Source organism: Bemisia tabaci, chromosome 9, assembly GCF_918797505.1.
Source record: "Bemisia tabaci chromosome 9, PGI_BMITA_v3".
NCBI classification, from domain to species: domain Eukaryota; kingdom Metazoa; phylum Arthropoda; class Insecta; order Hemiptera; family Aleyrodidae; genus Bemisia; species Bemisia tabaci.
In genome coordinates, this window is record NC_092801.1 from 34813710 (window position 1) to 34831614 (window position 17905).

Here is a 17905-nt window from a genome sequence, read left to right on the forward strand (position 1 = left end):
CTTCAATTTTGCCGGAGCAAAAGAAAGCAGAAAAACAGTCTTGTGAAAATTAGAAACTTTCAGCAGAAAGTATTATGTTGATGGGACAGAACTGGTGACTAGGGTTCAAGGAGATAGTTTAGAGCCAAACCAAAAAAAATTGTAAAATACTTAGACTACACGGAGAGAAATTACAACCCAAAATTTTGGTTAGTACGGGAAGTAAAACACGAAATAAACCAAGTCCTCGGTTGACAATTTCACCGGACGGGAAGAGGTTACTTCAGCGCTGTGTCAGTTCGCCTTCAATTTTTAGTGTAGGCAACACAGGCTCTCACGTGGTCGAATAGTGGTATCTACAGTAAATGTCAAGGATGTCAAACAAGAAGAAATGGGACATCATATGATGTAGTCACACTGATCCCGATAATGCCATCCAATGCTGCTTCCTGCCAATTGGACAACATTTGAACTGCTTTGTGCAGTTATTAAGAACTGCATTCTTGGCTCAGTTTAGAAACACGTGTGTAGCACTAGTTTCCGCATGCACGTATGTGTTTTTACGGATGAGCCGGAACTTACAGCTCTTGATTGCAAAATGAACGTATTTATGCTAAAAGGAACTATGTTCATAGGATTTGCGTGCAGAATAGTTCCTTTTATCATAAATACGTCCAAATGTAGTCCATTTTGCAATTGAGAACTACGATTCCTGGCATGTCCGTAAAAAAACGCATGTGTATACGGAAACTAATGGCGCAAACGTTGTTCCTAAACTGGGCCAGAAATTGTAGCCTCTAATTAGAAAATGCAGTTCAGTTCCGGAAGAAGTCACTCAAGAGTATTTTAGAAAGAGTTGCCAATTTTCCTTCATTTTTCAGATTGCTGGGATCGTGGCCGAACTCATACGCTCTGACCAAGTGCATAGCCGAAGAAGTCGTCCGAGAAATGGGCAAGGGTCTACCAGTTGCCGTCGTCCGTCCATCCATAGGTATACAGTTCACATCATTTCGTTTCTCTAAGTCAATTGGACCGAGTTCATCAGAAAGGAACCAACCCACATTTTTGAGAAAATTGAATTAAGAATGTTTGCTAGTTCCTTTAGCCGTACATTTTCCCCTGCCAAAAACTGAAAGTCAAAAAATAGAATTTAGTTTGTGAGCAGAAGGGTTACCAAAAGTTCATTGTCTACATTGAACTTGCAGGAATAAAACTTCAAACCTCTCTTTCTCAGTTTCAACTTAATGTGTGTTATTTCCTTTCTGATGAACTCGGACCAATTAACGATGGAAAAGTGGGTTCGTGATTCTAGGCGAATTTTCGCGAGTGGATTCGGTCAACTTTTTCAACCATTTCGGCAAGGTTGCAAACCAAAGAGAAAAACGCTCTCATGCAGACAAGAACAAAACTCAGCTGATTGATGAAATTTGGCCAACGTTTGCATTCATCCACTTTTCAGCCCACCAATGAAAACCATCTGGAATATCTTCAATCGTCAGGGAATTTCATTTTCTAGGTTTGGTGGCAACCCTGGTAAACCACATGAAACCGCGCAAGAAAAGGAGGTTTTTTGAGAAACCACAATAAATACGGTCCTTTGTTTCGTCAAAAAGTATCCTTGCGCTCTTTGAGTTTGACTTAGCCTCAAAGAAAAACTCCGTGTGGACATTTTTCTTCTATGGCGAGCTAAGGTTTTTGTTCGCGTGGGCGGTCACAATTTACGAACTACACCCGGCGATATTGATAGAACATCATCTCTAGCTGAGAGAATAGAATTCGTGAGAACGAAAAATTAACCAGTGTTTAATATTAATAAGGCTCTGTAGTGGCATAGTCTCAATTAAGTTGACTCATTTCTTCTACCTCTGGGAGAGGAGTTCGGATTCCGAATCACGTCTGCATAGTAATTACGTCAATTTACATAGACTTCAATCGATCGCCCTTTCTCAATAGCCTGCTCTACTGCACTTTCCATTGAGCCTGGTCAAGGCAGCAAATTCCGTTCCGCGCGGTTTCGATGCTCACTCCATTTTCCATTGAGCTCTACCTCTGTTCCTATCAACATCTTTTATAAATATTCATACCGTCGAAAATTATTTTTGTCCTTCGTGAATCTCTTGACGCTGAAAAAAAAAGGAGTTACGGTCTATATATAGACATACCGTCCGTTCCGGGTTAAGAGGCCAAAAGCCCCGGGTGCTGGAGCCGTAGCTCCGATTGCTCTGGGTGCTACGCCCGGCACTTTCGGCCGCTGATCTTGGAACGCAGACGGTATGTCTATTTAGCCCGTGATTACGATTTCCTAGGCCGAATTTTTTTTTTCAGTGTAGTTCATGGTGTTAAAAACCTAGGAAATCCGAAAAATACCAGGAATCATTAGGGTATGAACGATTTTCGAGAAAATCGGGCATTCGCTATTAAAAACCGGGAATTATACCCCAATCTGCTCAGAGGTCGTTCGGCACTACTGAATTATTTAGAAGAGGGGGGACCCATAAATTTGATTGAAACTACGGAGCATAACGTAGTTTTTTCTCGGAGAATCTGTGAAAAATTGCGTGGAAACCACGGATTTTTAGTGCCAATTTTCTTTAAAAAAATATCAGGAATTATTCTGAAAATTTCAAGAAATTTAACAAATTAAAAATTCGAGAGAACTGTTCTTGGTGGATATCATGTAGGTCTGGCTGTAAAATTCTTGGGGGTGCTAGTACGTTTTCGGGGGCCCTTATTCTGTGCCCTCTGTGGGTGGGGCCCCCTCTATCTAACCTAATATCCTCATCTTTATGGGTTTTCCAAGTTTTGGGGGCCCTTAAAAAGGTCTCGCGGGGCCCCCTGGGTCACCCGTTAGAATTCCTGAGATGCTACAGCACCCTATCATCCCTGGCCAGACCGCTGGAAAAATGAAAATTTGAATCGATCGACAAGCTAAAATTCGATCAATGTACTGTCTACACGCATTCTTAATTAAAATTGTCAGTTGAGTTGTTTTCGATCGGTTTACATTTGTAGTTTTTGATAAATTTATGTGGCCAAAACGGTTCTCACCATCTTCGCAGTAGAGTGTTCTCTGACCACGCATGCAACAAGTGATCAGATGAGCCACTAATCTGATTTTTACACGTTTTTTTGTCATCAATCTGTGGAATTTTCCTTAGATTTTGACCCAGGCACGAGTCATATCCGGCCTTTGTTGTGCATGATGGCCGTAGCCTCTCCGTTTGCATAATCGGCCACATGTGTTTCACAGTTTCTGATAAATTTGTTTCATTATGCAAATCTTGATTTATTCCAAAATTGAATGGAACGTCTTTGCTTGAGCGCTTGACCCTTACCGGATCTCGGCATCAGTCAATCGGAGCGAACTAATATTCGCATCAAAAATGTTTTAGACTCGAAGAGTGATTCTTTTTAAATTTGCACCCAAAAACTGCCAAGACCTTACATATGTACTATAAGTTGCCTCCTGATCAGAAACAGCCTTTTTGGAAAATTGTAACGATAATTGTACTGATACGAGCAGATATTTTTCAATGATGTCAGGAGAATACTCTCGTGTTAGCAGAAGCAACAGCCAGGCGATAAAGTGTATGCTAAACGTTACTAATTACGGATGCTAGGACTTAGTGAGTTTTTGGAATACTGCTCTTTTTTTGGGCCGTAGTATCTTGATTTATTTTGCGAGGAAAGCTCCGTACTTTTGATGGATGCCCGCCATTTCTAATATATTAGAGCGCCTTCATTTTCGTATGATACTGTGCAATACCTTTGGTGTGAAATAGTTGCTTCAAGCGCTGTGGCAGGCGGGCAGCCGCGAACACGCATTGGCGCCAACAAACCTAACAGGGATACTTCACGCGTTGCGCAATGCGTGAAGTATCCCTGTCAGGTTTGTAGGCGCCAGTGCGCCGCCGCGCCGCGCCGCTCCGCTTTGTGTTAGGCTCTAATATTTAATCTGGCGGAGAGAAATGTTTGCACATCCTGTATGGATTATTTTCATTTTAATTGATGAAAAAAAATATGTATTAAAGGTAAATATAATGTGTGTTTTGTAAATATAAGGTGGTTCCGTATCAAACCTAATGATTTCCAAAGCACACGAATTTCTACACAATTTCTTATAGCCTTTTATAATCGATGGCGAAAAAGCAATAGCCAGGCGATAAATTGTAAAGCCCGGCGATAGGAACTATAACCCGGCTGCATAATTTTTTATCGCTTCGTATAAGAATATTCCTATGGTATTTTGAAACGCAGCTCTTATCGCCAATTTTTACTAGGGGGCTTTTCAAATTTTCGCAAGCATTGAGGCCGAGTAGAATCTGTTTCTACCGATCCACTCGTCAGCTCCGTGAAATTCGACGCCACTACCGGATTTCGAACGCGGGACCTATTGACTGAGAGTCAGGCCACGTTCATGTTTTTCAATAAAGTTGTTCGCGATCGATGGCTTATACTGAGCTTTGATCTGTTTCAGTTATCGCAACAGCGAAGGATCCATTGCCCGGATGGATCAACAATTACTACGGACCAACAGGTGTTGTGGCTGGTGCCGGAGTTGGGCTCCTGCGGACACTCCACGCTGACGGAGACTGTGTTGCTGACATCGTCCCCGTTGACTACGTCATCAACGCCATCATCGCTGCCGGTTGGGATATCGGCCTTTCTTTGTAAGTCCGCACAGCTCATCGAGTTTACTCTCTCCACACTGAAAAAAAATTCTCGGCGTTTTTACCAAGGTCCGTTGGTACCTTTACCATCTCACTTTCTTTACCAGTTATTGGTAATTTTACCAAGACAGACTGGTAAGCTCACCTAAAAACCGGTATTTTTACTGTTTTTTTCTGGTAAGAATACCACTTTTATTGGTAATCAATTCCCCGTAACTTTGCCATTTTATCTCGGTAATTCTATCACAGTCGATAAAGAATATCGGCGTTTTTACCAAGGTCCGGTAAAATTTCCGAGAAAGTTAAATAATTTTACCGAGATTTCTTGGTAAAATTACCAATTCTATAAATGGTAATTTTACCAAGAAAAACTGGGATCAAATAGAACCCTGAATTCTTGGTAATTTTACCTTTTTCGTAGTAAATACACCGAGATTTTTTTTTCAGTGCACCGTCTAATCGAAGAGAGCTGTAACGCCGAGATCGATAATCTTTCAAAATTTGATGAGGGGAAACCCGGGAAATGTCAGAGAATTTTAAAAAGTCCGGGAAAACCTGAAAATGTCAGGGAGGATGACGAAAGTGTCAGGATTTTTTTTTTAAATTTATCTTTATTAGCTTTCTAGAGAGGATTTGACGTTTAGAACAGTGAATTTTGCCTGGAAACGATTTCAAATAACGTTTTTTTGGCCGTATAATATTGTGCTTCAATTGCTCAAAAATGTCAGGAAGATCAGAGAAATGTCAGGGAATGTCAGTTTCTAAATTTTGTGGCAACTCTGAATTAAATGACATGACGAATTCAGCAGAAACAGCAAAATTTTTAATAATCGTGTAAAAAAAACGAGAGACGTGAGGATGCAGTAAGTGCGTGAATATTGACGTCGTTCCAGACAAATTAGCAGTAAGTCCACTTTCTTTCGCGGGAGAGCTGTAAAAAAGCTACTTGGAAAAAATTTCGGGACACATGGATATTTTTGCACGGAATTTCCAGAAAGTATTCCTAGAAGGGTAAAAGAGAATCTCACAAAATGTTGTTAAGTTGATCCTGATTAAATTAGTCCACTTGCTTAGCCGTGGGGAAAATAGGTAATCCGTTCCTGACAGAGATACATGTTCGAGTAGATCCACAATCGCAATATTCGTGTTGCCGCGCGTCGGTTGACGCAGACGAGAGGGTGCTGTATGAAAATTTGCATTTCTCAGAATAGAAGGCGCGTCGTTAAACGTGACCAAAAATTTCAAGATTTTGTATTGTTTAGGTTTCTGTCAAAAAAATAAAGTATGACAGAATATTAGGCAACGCTAAATGCATTTAGGTTGATTCGGATTAAATTCGTCTAATTACTGAAAGCTGAGGGAAAAATGGTTATAGGACATTTCGTCAACGATTTTTTGTCCGCGCACCTGTTTTTTCCAGTAATTTACGCCCACGCGTTTTTTCGGCACGGGAGTTTTGGTCCTCGTGCCAGTTGAGACCCAAAGTTAATTGGCTTGGCCCACATGTAAATACAAACGACAATTGCTCACGACGTTTTTGGATGAAAATGTATAATGTCTTGGAAGAATGAGAGTTTGCTCGTTTTTTTGTTTTGTCTGTTTGGTCCAACGGAGAATAATATATAGTTGAGAGTTTTGGTAAAAATGGGGGAGCGTCAATTCCATGAGACAAAATTCACTAAAACTCTCTACACCTCTTTGGTGTACCTAACAAGACTTAATTATCTTTCAAGAAATTCCCACCTTGTTATACCTGAACCGGATAAACCTCTATATTTGCCTCAGCTAAAGGCTCTTAGTTTTTTCCAGTGTACGATAAGTATCTTGATTTATTTTGCGAGGAAAGATCTGTACTTTTAAAGGATGCCTGTCATTCTTGATCAATGGCGTGCGGTGGGTTTAGTGACAGGGCAAGCTCTAGCGTTCGCCATCCGGGGGGCGGAGGGGGGGGGGGTAGCCTCTTCCCCCTCCTCAGGGAGACTCCCTAGAAAATTCTTAAAATTTTACTGTATTTGCTCTCTTTTGCGGATGAAATCTGATGGAACGTCTTGAAAAACTTTGGTTTCATTTCTTTCTCTCCTACTTATGATTTCGTTTACTCAACTTGTTTCGAATGTTATTGAGCATTGGAGGACGGCTCCATGCTCTTAACTCCTAATTTTGCCACTTATTTGAGGTATCATAGTCTTTATTCTACGACATTTAGAATTTTTTGAGTTACTCCCCCCCCCCCCCCCCAAAAAAAAAAAACCGCTTTCTGCGTTTAAAACATGATTGAGAATTGTCTAATTTATCACCAATTAGATTCAAGTGAGCGAAATTTTATGCACTTGCTCCGGAGGAGCAATTACAACCGCGACGGAAAGAGGGAACAAGATAGCGCATCGGAGGCAGAGGCAGCGCGCTGCGAGACCGGCCAAGAGAAGCGAGCTGCGATCGCGCAGCGAAGGGCTCGGACTCGGAACGTACCGCACTCCCCGCCTGCCTTGATTCCGCCGCTGAGCAGTGGCGCTCCCTGATCGCAAGCGATTCACCAGCGCATGAGTTGGCCCGTGTTCAGGCCGCGCAGCGCGCTGCGCCAGGCGCCACCTTCATCCTCTCTGCCGCTTTCAGACTTTAGTGGCTCTATACGTATTTCTGTCTCTTTCTCTTTATGTTTTTAATGCAATTTACTTACTGAACACCTTAAATTATCATAAATTATATTTGCTAAAAGGTATAACATGTAATAGGTGTAATTTTCTTCTTTCTCTTGAAATCTTTGGGCAAGCAGTGCTTGCCTTGCTTATCCGGACCGCACGCCACTGTTCTTGATACGTTCAATTTCGTGTAATACTGTGCAACACCTCTGTTGTGCAATAGTTGCTTCAGGCGCCGCCGCACGGCGGGCGGGCAGCCAGCGGTAAACGCGCATTGGCGCCTACAAACCTAAGTGGATACTTCAAGCATTGTGCAATGCGTGAAGTATCCACTTATAGTCTGTCCCAGATACGAAGAGCCCTGGAAAATCAGAGTAATTAGTTCTATTTGGCGGGTTGGGGTGCCTCGACCCTCGTCACCTGTCATCTCGTCGCCTCTCACATGCGTCGCACAGAGGGTCGCAAGCCACCTTGAGGCAACGCATACTCCCTTCGCATCTCCAGACCGGGATAGGCGATGCACGAGGCCGGTTTTCCCCGGGACCCAGGAGCGGATTCCCGACGCAAGGCGCCGCCGCGCTGCGGAGCTCGTAACCAGCCCTCTGTGCGGTGCGGGGTTGGCTCGGTGATTAGACGGGTATCAATAGAACGAACGATACCTTGCGTCTACATCGTGCAAATTATTCCGATTTTCCAGGGCTCTTCGTATCTGGGACAGACTATAGGTTTGTAGGCGCCAGTGAGCTTCTCGCGCTGGTAGCACGCCGCTCCGCTCTGTTCGGCTTTAATATTTATACTCGCATAGTCAGCGTTTCTTAACTCATGATTTTGAAATGTTTGCACACTCTGCATTGATTATTCTCATTTAAATCGATGGGGAAAAAATATTTATCAATTTATCAAAGGAGAATAATAATATAACGTGTGTTTTTTTTAAATATTGGTGGTTCCGTGTCAAATTTTATGATTTCAAAGCACTTTAATTTTTCTTTTACATTTTGTGCTTTTATTGTGCTGCAGCGAGGTGTACGCGCAACGAAACGCTCAAAATTTGACGTATTTGACTCTAAAAGATCGATGTACAAATGGGATAAAACTAAAGATTGCGTGCTTCTTGGTTTTTTTTTCTCATCTTTTATTCATTTTTGCAGTTTCTGTCGGTACAACTGCGGCTCATTGAGATTAATGTCGCTTGGAAAAGGTTTTACAAATATTTGTCACGTTTTAAAAATATAAATGTTTTCAAAATGAAGTAACAATTTCGTAAAGAAAAAATAAAAAAAAAGTACCTATACATATATAAGGTATATTGTACATTCAATATTTTAAGGATAGAAATAAAACCAAATATTCACCAATGACAATTTTAAAAGATGATTCAAAAGGAGTAAGTAATAAAATTTCATTTAGAAAATGAGCAACCATAACAACACCTTCTCTCTCAATTTCTCATTTCCATATTGTTAGTATAATTTTACATACCGACTAAAATGTAACGCTTGGACCAAGTCACTGTTGCTTATTTTACGTGTGGGCGTGTACTACTGGACAAAAAAGGTGCGCGGACAAAAAATCGTCGACAAAACGTCCTGAAACCGGAAAAATGGGAAATCCGTCCCTGACTGAGATACGTGCTAGAGTAGTTCCACAATCGCATTATTTCTGCTTTCGATTGATGCAGATAAAAAGGCGGTGCTGTATACAAATTTGCGTTTCTTACAATAGAAGGCGCTTTGTTCAGCACGACCAGGCGTTTATGGGATTCAAGGTGTCGCATCAGATCTCTATCACGAAAAAAAAAGAATGGCAGATTATTAGCAACGTGAAATGCAGTTAGGTCGCTTCTGCTTAAAGTCGTCCAATTACTGTAAGCCGATGAAAAAATGGGAAATCCGTCCCTGCCCAAGATACATGTTTGGGTAGATCTACAGTCGCAACATTTCTGCAATTGATTGATGCAGATGAAAAGGTGCTGTGTGAAAATTTGCATTGCTCAGAATTGAAGGCTCTCCTTAAAACTCGTGTCGTTCTGATTTGTTCCAGCAAACCGCGGGAGGACCCCTTAACGAGGAAATCCTCAGACCTGGAAAAACTGTTGCAAATACCGGACATCGCGAAAACGGCCGACGAAACCTCGGAACTGGAAGTGACGGAGCAAACCTTATTGGAAGACCTCACCCCCGGAAAGAAACAAGATTCGTCAATCCCAGTCTACAACTTTGTCTCCTCCAATCAGAACAAACTCACATGGAGGAAATACATGGACTTGAGTGCAGTTGCAGCCCCTGAGGTTCCTTCGAAAATGGCGGTTAGTATATTGCCGTGGTTAAAGGGTTTTTTTTTTTAAAAAAAGAAACAAAAGCTTAGGATCTCGCTTTGAACTGGACCACGCTAAACAGAAAGGAAGCAAGCAACATCAGCTATCGCCTTTTACTTGGGCAATTTAATTTCTCACATGAAAACGATGCGCAGAGTTTTGTGCAAATTTCAGTAAATTTTCTGTATAGTAGGAAGTAAATACCTTAAAATTTTTAAAAAAATCCGCAGAAACGTTCTTTTGTAAGAATTAAATTGCTCAGTCAAAAGCTGAAGCCGATGTAGCTTGGTTCCTTTCTGCTAGACGCACTCCAGTTATAGAAAATGTTCCATCATATTTGAAACTCTTATTATTTTGCCTTTCTAAAAGTTTCCATTCTCCTTTTTTTGCTTTGCTGAGGCAGGTGCTTCCCTAGGAGCAACAACTGATAAAACTTTTTTTTATAGCCAAACTAAAAAATTCCTTGTGGAGGGGGGGGGGGGTAGGAGGCTCGTAAAAGTGTCTAAATTTAGGTGAAAGAAAAATATTTTGGGAGGAATTTTTGCAAACATCCAAAATTTTTAAAAGCTAAAATTCAAGTAAAAAAGCTCCGAGAAAACTCCTAACAGATCTGATGTAGTTTTTGTTTGCAAAAAATGTTACTGTCCTTTTCTCATTGATACACACATTTTTTTCTTTGACAAAATCGACATTTTCAGCTGAACCGCTTTATTCAGTTTCCAATTTGAAATTATTTCTCCTTCCAGGTTTGGACTTACTCCTTGACTCTCAATAAATATAAATACATTGACCTACTCTACGCATTTTTCCTACATATGATCCCGGCGCTTATTGTGGATGGCTGCTCAATGTTAATTGGCAAAAAACCTAGGTGAGCTGAACATTGTTTACTCTCAACCTTTGATTTCAGACCAAATCTTCTTATTTTCCTGTGTCTGTTGTATCGTCTAAAATCGGAGCATTTCATTGATGTGATCATTTTTTTAAAATAAGGCTTGCTACATCTATTTGGCAAAAAAAGCAGTTGTGTTGCTAAACTTCTGAGAATTTGTGGCGCAGTATATTTCACTATGCATTGAAACTAAGTGTATTTTGAAAATCTTTTCTAGAATCTCTAATCAAAAGGCAGTAAAAGACAATTCTCTAACATTATTAATTCAAAAGCTAAAATTACTTTCAATGTGAATTATTAACGGTTGTTTTCAATTCGTCTTCAACTGCGTTTGAGGCAATTATTGTTTCGGGTATGTCATGCGTGCTGATTTCAGCTCATTACCTACTTGACTCTCTGAAGGCGTGTTATGTGCGCAGCGCCAAGCGTACCCTGTTGGAGAATTACAGAAATTGCAAAATTTACAAGTGTATGATGCACTCATCAAATTAGAATTTCAGTTTGCATCAAATCCCAAATTTTAATGAAGTTTGCATGCCCACAGTTTTTGAGGGAGGGAAGAGAGGGTTCTGAGTAGCTTAGGGAGCCCAAGATTTTAACTCGCTAATTCTCAACACTTTGTGTGAATATTTTATCTCATTATCTAAGTAATTTGAAAATTGTTTGCTTATCATACACAGGTTACTACAGGCTTACAAGAAAATCCACAACTTCTCCTCAGTTATTTCGTATTTTAGCACGAAAGAATGGAAATTCGAGGATGATAATGTGGCGCAGTTATGGAACAAGTTGAATGATAAAGACAAAGACGTCTTCTTCTTCAGCTTGAAAAATTTAGACTGGAAGGAATACTTCTATCATTACATCCGAGGGATACGAGTCTACCTGATTCGTGACCCACTAGAATCTATTCCTGAAGGGCAGAAGAAGAGACTCAAGTAAGTTTCCTTGATATCAGATTTGATTTAATTGCCGACAAATTCTTTCCTCAGGTTTTTATTTCCTTTTTCTACGAGCATAGAAAACTGTTGAATTAGGACTCTAAAAATATGTCAAAAAATTGTTTGAGATGTATGAGTTATGAAACCTCTTTGCTCTCTTTTTTTTTTTTTGGTGAAATTTGGGTAAAATTCACATAAAAATAATTGGGAGAATACTTGGCATTGTTTTAAATTCTATAAATATTTCATATTGATACCAAAAACAGAATTAACCGGAAAATGTACTAATTAAAAAATCAAAAATGTATACTTAATTCATTTAATTTTGGTTAAAATTTAGTGTAAATTGATTGTAAAAGCTCAAGGTGGCATTTTACGCATAAAAGATAAAAAAAGGTTCTCTAAATCGGATTTTGTGCCTTTTTTAACAGCCAATAATACAGGGATCTTCTTTTTAAGTAAATTCTGCAACAAAGTTTCGACACCTAAACTTGAAAGATATGTGTCTTTGATTTTAGCATTGTTAATATCCCCTCTTGTTTTATTTTTACAAAAGAAAACTTCCCTACCAACAATTTTTCTTTTAATTTTCTTCACAAATTAAAAAAATCTGCAGAAATTTTTAAGATTATGTTGTAGTCACAAGCAGACACTTTACATTATTTACATTTTCCGACTTCAGCCAGCAATTATAAATTTTTTTTTCATTGCATGTATTGATTATCTCGTGAGGTCTGATTTCCAACTCCGTAAATCTAGGATATTAAATCAAGATTTTTGCAAATTTTCATTCGATTCTGTCAAATTAAGTAACAAAAATGCATGTTTTAGAATATTCAAGATAATTAAAGTTACCTTTCTGAATATGATGGCGTTAAATAACGGATTTCAATGTCAAATATTTTTTTCTGAGAGGTTTACTTTTACATGCTTTGCAAAGTTAAGCAACAAAATTACAGTGAAAACCTCTATGAGCTTACAAGTTCCTCTTGCATTACAAGAGCAATATCACACTCATTTTCTACTGACCGCAAGTAATAATTCCTAATTTTTATTCTTCATTTTTCTGCAGGTTCATGATAGCTCATTATGCGCTGGTGTCGCTCTTCTATCTACTCTGCTCTTACGTCTTGTACATAGCTCTTCAGAGTGCCCAGTCCTCCATGATGAGGCACCTAGTTCAAAGTTCCTGATGACCTGGCATTAATATCTTTATTTAGACGATAATGTGCAAATGTGATCACAATATTTCAAGTTCGAATGTCCGATTGTCTGCTTGACGTCCAAATATGAGATCTGGAAACCCAGTTCAGCCTTTTAGTGGATGAGAATGATTGATTATGTCTGTTGTATTTATTTTCATTTAATTTTCCGGAATTTACCTAGTCGATAAGTTAATTTATTTATTTTATAATGAATTTTGTTATAAGCTTAGTTATGATAATGTCATGTCGATGAGATTAAAACACTGTGTAATACAATAAAAGTTATTGATGATTAAGCTACGTTTTCAACTTATTAAACCATGGCTAATGATATCTAAATTTTAAGCTATAAAAAATGGCTTGATTCTCTTCAAACAAATAAAATAGGAGCAGAGACTTTTAAACAATACAAACGTGATACAAGGTTTGGGAGTTTCACCATTGATTTGTTAATAAAAAGTCTTCAGAAATTCAATGAGTATGTACGTATTTAATGAGAAAATAAAATGGACCTGTTGGTCAACAGTTCACATGTGAACATTTCTCTACAGTTACATTGTACATCATCAAATATTGTGTTCTGGATGGTATGTAAGAAAAACGTGCAGTTATCAGAGAGCAAGGTAGTCGTTAATGGAATCTTTCAAGAATGTACGCGTGACATAAATTACATCCTTTTTTACGCTAAAAATATTTGGTCCTACACTTTATGAAATCCAAAATAAATTCTTCACGACAGGTACTGAAGTCCTTCTAAATACCTATTTATCATATAGATTTATTGTCTTTTCAAAAATCTAGCTCTAAACATTGGGAAATTTTTAATGAAAAGCATAAATCTTTCGTCTAACTTACTTAATTCATTATTGTCCTTACTCCTTTTTAGGAAATTTGGGTTTCATCGATTTTCCTATCTAGCAAAAATTCTCTAAGTAAGCACTTCTTTTCTTCTAATTACCGATTTATTTTTGTAATATCGATCAGAGATCATTTATTGGTAAAACATGTACAGGATGACCCAACATTTTGTATCATCCAGGTAAATTTTTAAAGACTGGTAAGTCATCAAAATTCATAAGACTTGGAGGTCTAACAACACAGTTCGAACAGAGCATGTCTACCGCAACATAAAATTAAAACCGGCCGATTAAAAATACCATAAACAAAGTATTTGGCTAACTCAGTATAAAAAGATAATATGTATAAAAATCTTCATCGATGCCTGGATGCTCGAACAAGGGGGAAATGATTACGCAATAACTTGATTAATTAAAAACAAAGAGCAGCATTATTTGTCTCTTTATATCTTACTTGATAATTAATAGCTAAACTAAAATGGAAAAAGGTTTCGACAGGATGTACTCAAAGGGGGCAAAGTTTTAAGTACGAACATGACAGTAATGCAAAAGATGTATACACTTCAAAAAATCATTTACAGAGCATATTTTTAGGGATATAAATGAAATGTTGAGGGCCAAACGAGACTTTGGTGTAGTTGAGTGATGGAATTATCGCAGCTGAGTTAGCGTTAGAAAACAAAAACTAAAACACCAAATTGAATTTAAAAATAAAGACTGTAATTCATCACATACTGGCTTCATCTTGCATTTCAACAGTGAAACAGCATAAACGTGCATCTCAGTTTGCGACACTGCAGATTGCCTGTGATAATTTATTTTTAAAATTGTAAACTTCCTTGGTTTATATTCTCTATCAGAGGAAAATTCTGTACAAATTTCAAGCCATTGTATTGGTTTTGTTCTCTTTTGGAAAATAAATACGAGCAAGAATTAAGAAACATTGCAAACGAAATACATGTTTTTACAGTTTGACCATCAATTTGGTGATCATTTGATGATAGCAGGCAAGTTGATAGTGTTGTAAGTAAAAACAACAGAAGTTCTATGGAAAATACTGTGTTTTTACAAACAATCCTTCATCTGCTCCTCTGCGAATGTTTCTTTCAGAAAATTTACACAGTCAGAAAGAACTTGAAGAGAAGAGAACATTGATAAAATTAATGGTATCTCAGTCTTTAAAATATAAAATAAAATAAAATTAACAGAGTTAAATTTCAAAACGAAAAGAGGCTTGTGGGTTCATAAACCTAACCAATGCGTAATTAGCTTATACAGGGAGGAAAAGATATTATGCTTAAAATGCTGCGTACAGAATGGTATTAAAAGTTTTACAAACAGAATAAAATTATTAGATCAAAGCTTGATGCAAATAATAAATGAGGCATTCCTCGGAGGAATGTGAGATGCCACTAATTTAACTTTCAAAGAGAAACGTACTTAAAAGTTAAACATTTTTCCCCTAAAAAATTACCCCAAAGTACAGAGAAAATATCAAAGACGCTACGGACCAACTTAAGGTTCCAAATTGTCTCAGCGCACTGAATTTGAGAAAATGAGAAAAACTAAATACATATTGTCGCCTTTGGTAGAACACTACGCCATCTGCAAAAATAATTTTTTATTCATTTCAGTACCCGCAAGTAAGGTACACACAAGAAATTAAGCCCATATCACTTCTTCTAGAAGAATGCCTCAATTAGATAATTATTTGACCAAAAAGTAACCAATAAATTATAACAGACGGAAGCTTCGTACAAAAAATTGATTAAAATTGAATTTAAAAACTGATTTTACAAAAGATTGATTAAAAATGTGAGAACTCATGCATTGAAAGTATTTTCTATACTTGAACATCGAAATTTTTGAGCAGATAAAAAGAAAACAAAGTATTTTTATTTATACCTCTTTTTGGCTTAAAATTTTTAAAATACAAAAAGGGTAGAGCGAAAATTTTAAAAAGCAGTTTAATGCATAAAATTGAATACATGCTCTCAATAATGCGTCTTTTGTGAACTTCAGCTGAATGCGTTAATATTTTACAAAGATTGTAATGAGAAGCGATTTTCAAATTTTGCTCATCGCCCAATACTCTTTATGAGTCATTGTTTGTAAATGATAACTCCTTTTTCCACTCCAGCTAAAGTTTACAAATTGACGCTTAGTACGTCTTCAATTGCCCTACATCTGGATCGAGGTAGGTGATAAAATATTTACACAAATATATGAGTATGGTTAGAAATAACACTAAAAATTATCATACAGTTATCACTTCATGTACAATTACTTTGTTGCGTTTACCATGAAAAAAAAAGAGAAAAAACCATGGAAAAATGGTTTGTTTGTATTCATCCAGTAGTTTTTAAGACAAAAAATATGTAATATTGTTCAGCTCATTTTAACTATACAACAAATGGTAAGTACACTTCAGTGGTTTATTTTAAAAAATGCTGCTTAAAAAAATGAGGGGATGCTTACAATAATTCAGTAACCGAGAAAGTGAAAATGATGGCAATTGAGGACAGACGTAAAGAATCGAAGAAGAGAAAGCTGAAAATTTGTGGGTAAAATTTACACTTTAAGTAAGTTTTTTTTTAAAAAAAAGGATGATAAAAAGGTGAGTTCAGATAGTTTTTACAATAATTTAAATATGGAAAAGCATCCCATACAGCAACTTGACTGAAGATAAGATTGGGCGCTTGAAAAATATAGTGTAATAAAATAGCAAGCAGATAATTTATAATTAGTTTTCAGAGTTTCCGAAAATTTGACCGCGACGATAAGCACTGGTTTTTGAGTCTAGATTAAGTTTCCAAAATTTGAGACAGGAGAAAGTGACTAAAATAGTAAATTCATAAAAATAAAAATTCCAGAAGACATTGGTAGACTTGAGAAACTCTACTGTCCATGAGTTGCTGCAGAATCGCAAAATTAAGGTTGCCTGATTTCCTGACGATAATCAGGAAATTAGATTATGAAAATCAGCTTATGAAAGAAAAAATCCATTAAAGAAACAATTTGACAGATTGTTTCTTACATGAGCTGTTATTAAAAAATCGCAAATTCATTGCTCTGAGTGGTCTTCCTTTGCATCTGCCCTCAACAAGAAGAATATCAGAAAGAGGAGTAATTAGAGATGGAAAAAGAGTGAGGTTTTTAAAATGTAAGATCTCTTCAAGCATCAAATCTGATGATATGCACTACCTTAAAATATAATAAAAAGTCTAAAATTACAAAGTATCAAAAACAAAGGTACGTATAGAAATAACATTGAGGAGCAGAGTTCGTATCAGCACTCATCGACTGAGCGGAGACTTTACGCACATCCCTGGAACTCACATCCGCATAGAAGTACAAAGGAGTAGCTCAAACAAAGCTCTACATCTGTAAAAACATAGAAATGTTATAGAATTAGCATTTTAGGATTAGGTTCATGGAATCACACTTAGCTGCAGGGAATTGTTGGTACTGAAATAATCTCAGCGCAACAGAAAAATAGCATTTCCACTCAAACTTTTGAATAGTAGACAGAGGACATGATTCTCTCGACACGGCTTAACTTTGTGACTGACAAATGACAAGGTTTTGAGCAATAATTCAGACAAGCTTCTTCTCACAAAAAATGACACTATCAAAAGGCCAATTACTGGAATGAAACACAAATTTCCACAGCTGGACTTGATTCAGGTTTTGATTTACTGCCAAATTTCGTTAAAATAAAACGAAATTCCCTCTGGGTGACAGTATGCCTAAAACATTTGGTCTCCACGCACAGTGCAAGAATGATAGTAATTAGAACAAGATTTTACAAATAATATATATTTATTTGTTTTGTGAGGGGGAAATAAAAAACCACTAAGAAGTGGCCCGAATATTTTTTTTTGTATTCATATGAACTCGAATAACTTCACCACGGTTTCGGTACAGCAATTAAGACCACATCCAAAGTTCTCGACCCAACTTTCAAGGGAAGCCATGGTCGCAAGTCATCAAGCCTCAGAGTTTAACTAGACCTAGATGAATAAGAGAAACGTGATTGTACAGCTCCGCTGATCAGACTACCCTCAACAGGTTCGAAAGCCTTTTCTCGAACCGAATTATCGACTCGTTGATCAGCAGCAAGGAGGTGCCTTCATCTAGTCAATTATTCCACTGAAAAAGGGCTCATGATTCCATTGTAAGTCATCTGATTAACGTAACTGTCAAATCACAAAGCTCCATCCCATCTTAGTCTAGTCTTGTCCACCAGACAAACTGACAAACCTATGCACTAGACTCAAAATTGTTTTCTTTCTAAAGTTCTATTTGCAGTTTATCTAGGTGTCCATTTTGTGGTCCATTTTAGCTTCAGCTTTTTCTGAGAGTTTTTCATTTTTTCCTTCAGTAAATCTACAGTCCAGTCTAT

At 37.6% G+C, this 17905-nt stretch overlaps 2 protein-coding genes across 3 annotated transcripts in view; one reads left to right on the top strand and one right to left on the bottom strand.

The window, feature by feature from the left end:
• LOC109036094 (fatty acyl-CoA reductase wat) overlaps positions 1–16367 on the top strand; it is an 81618-nt gene extending 65251 nt beyond the window's left edge. The window contains exons 6-11 of the mRNA XM_019050038.2: positions 861–970; positions 4457–4649; positions 9332–9596; positions 10352–10476; positions 11178–11435; positions 12511–16367. Of these exons, the coding sequence (XP_018905583.2) occupies positions 861–970; positions 4457–4649; positions 9332–9596; positions 10352–10476; positions 11178–11435; positions 12511–12631 (1072 nt within the window). The 3' untranslated portion in view covers positions 12632–16367. The remainder of the gene's footprint in view (positions 1–860; positions 971–4456; positions 4650–9331; positions 9597–10351; positions 10477–11177; positions 11436–12510) is intronic.
• Ent2 (Equilibrative nucleoside transporter 2) overlaps positions 13114–17905 on the bottom strand; it is a 99887-nt gene continuing 95095 nt past the window's right edge. For both annotated transcript variants that reach the window (XM_019050039.2, XM_019050040.2), the window contains one exon: positions 13114–16884. The gene's annotated coding sequence lies outside the window, so the exon portion shown is untranslated. The remainder of the gene's footprint in view (positions 16885–17905) is intronic.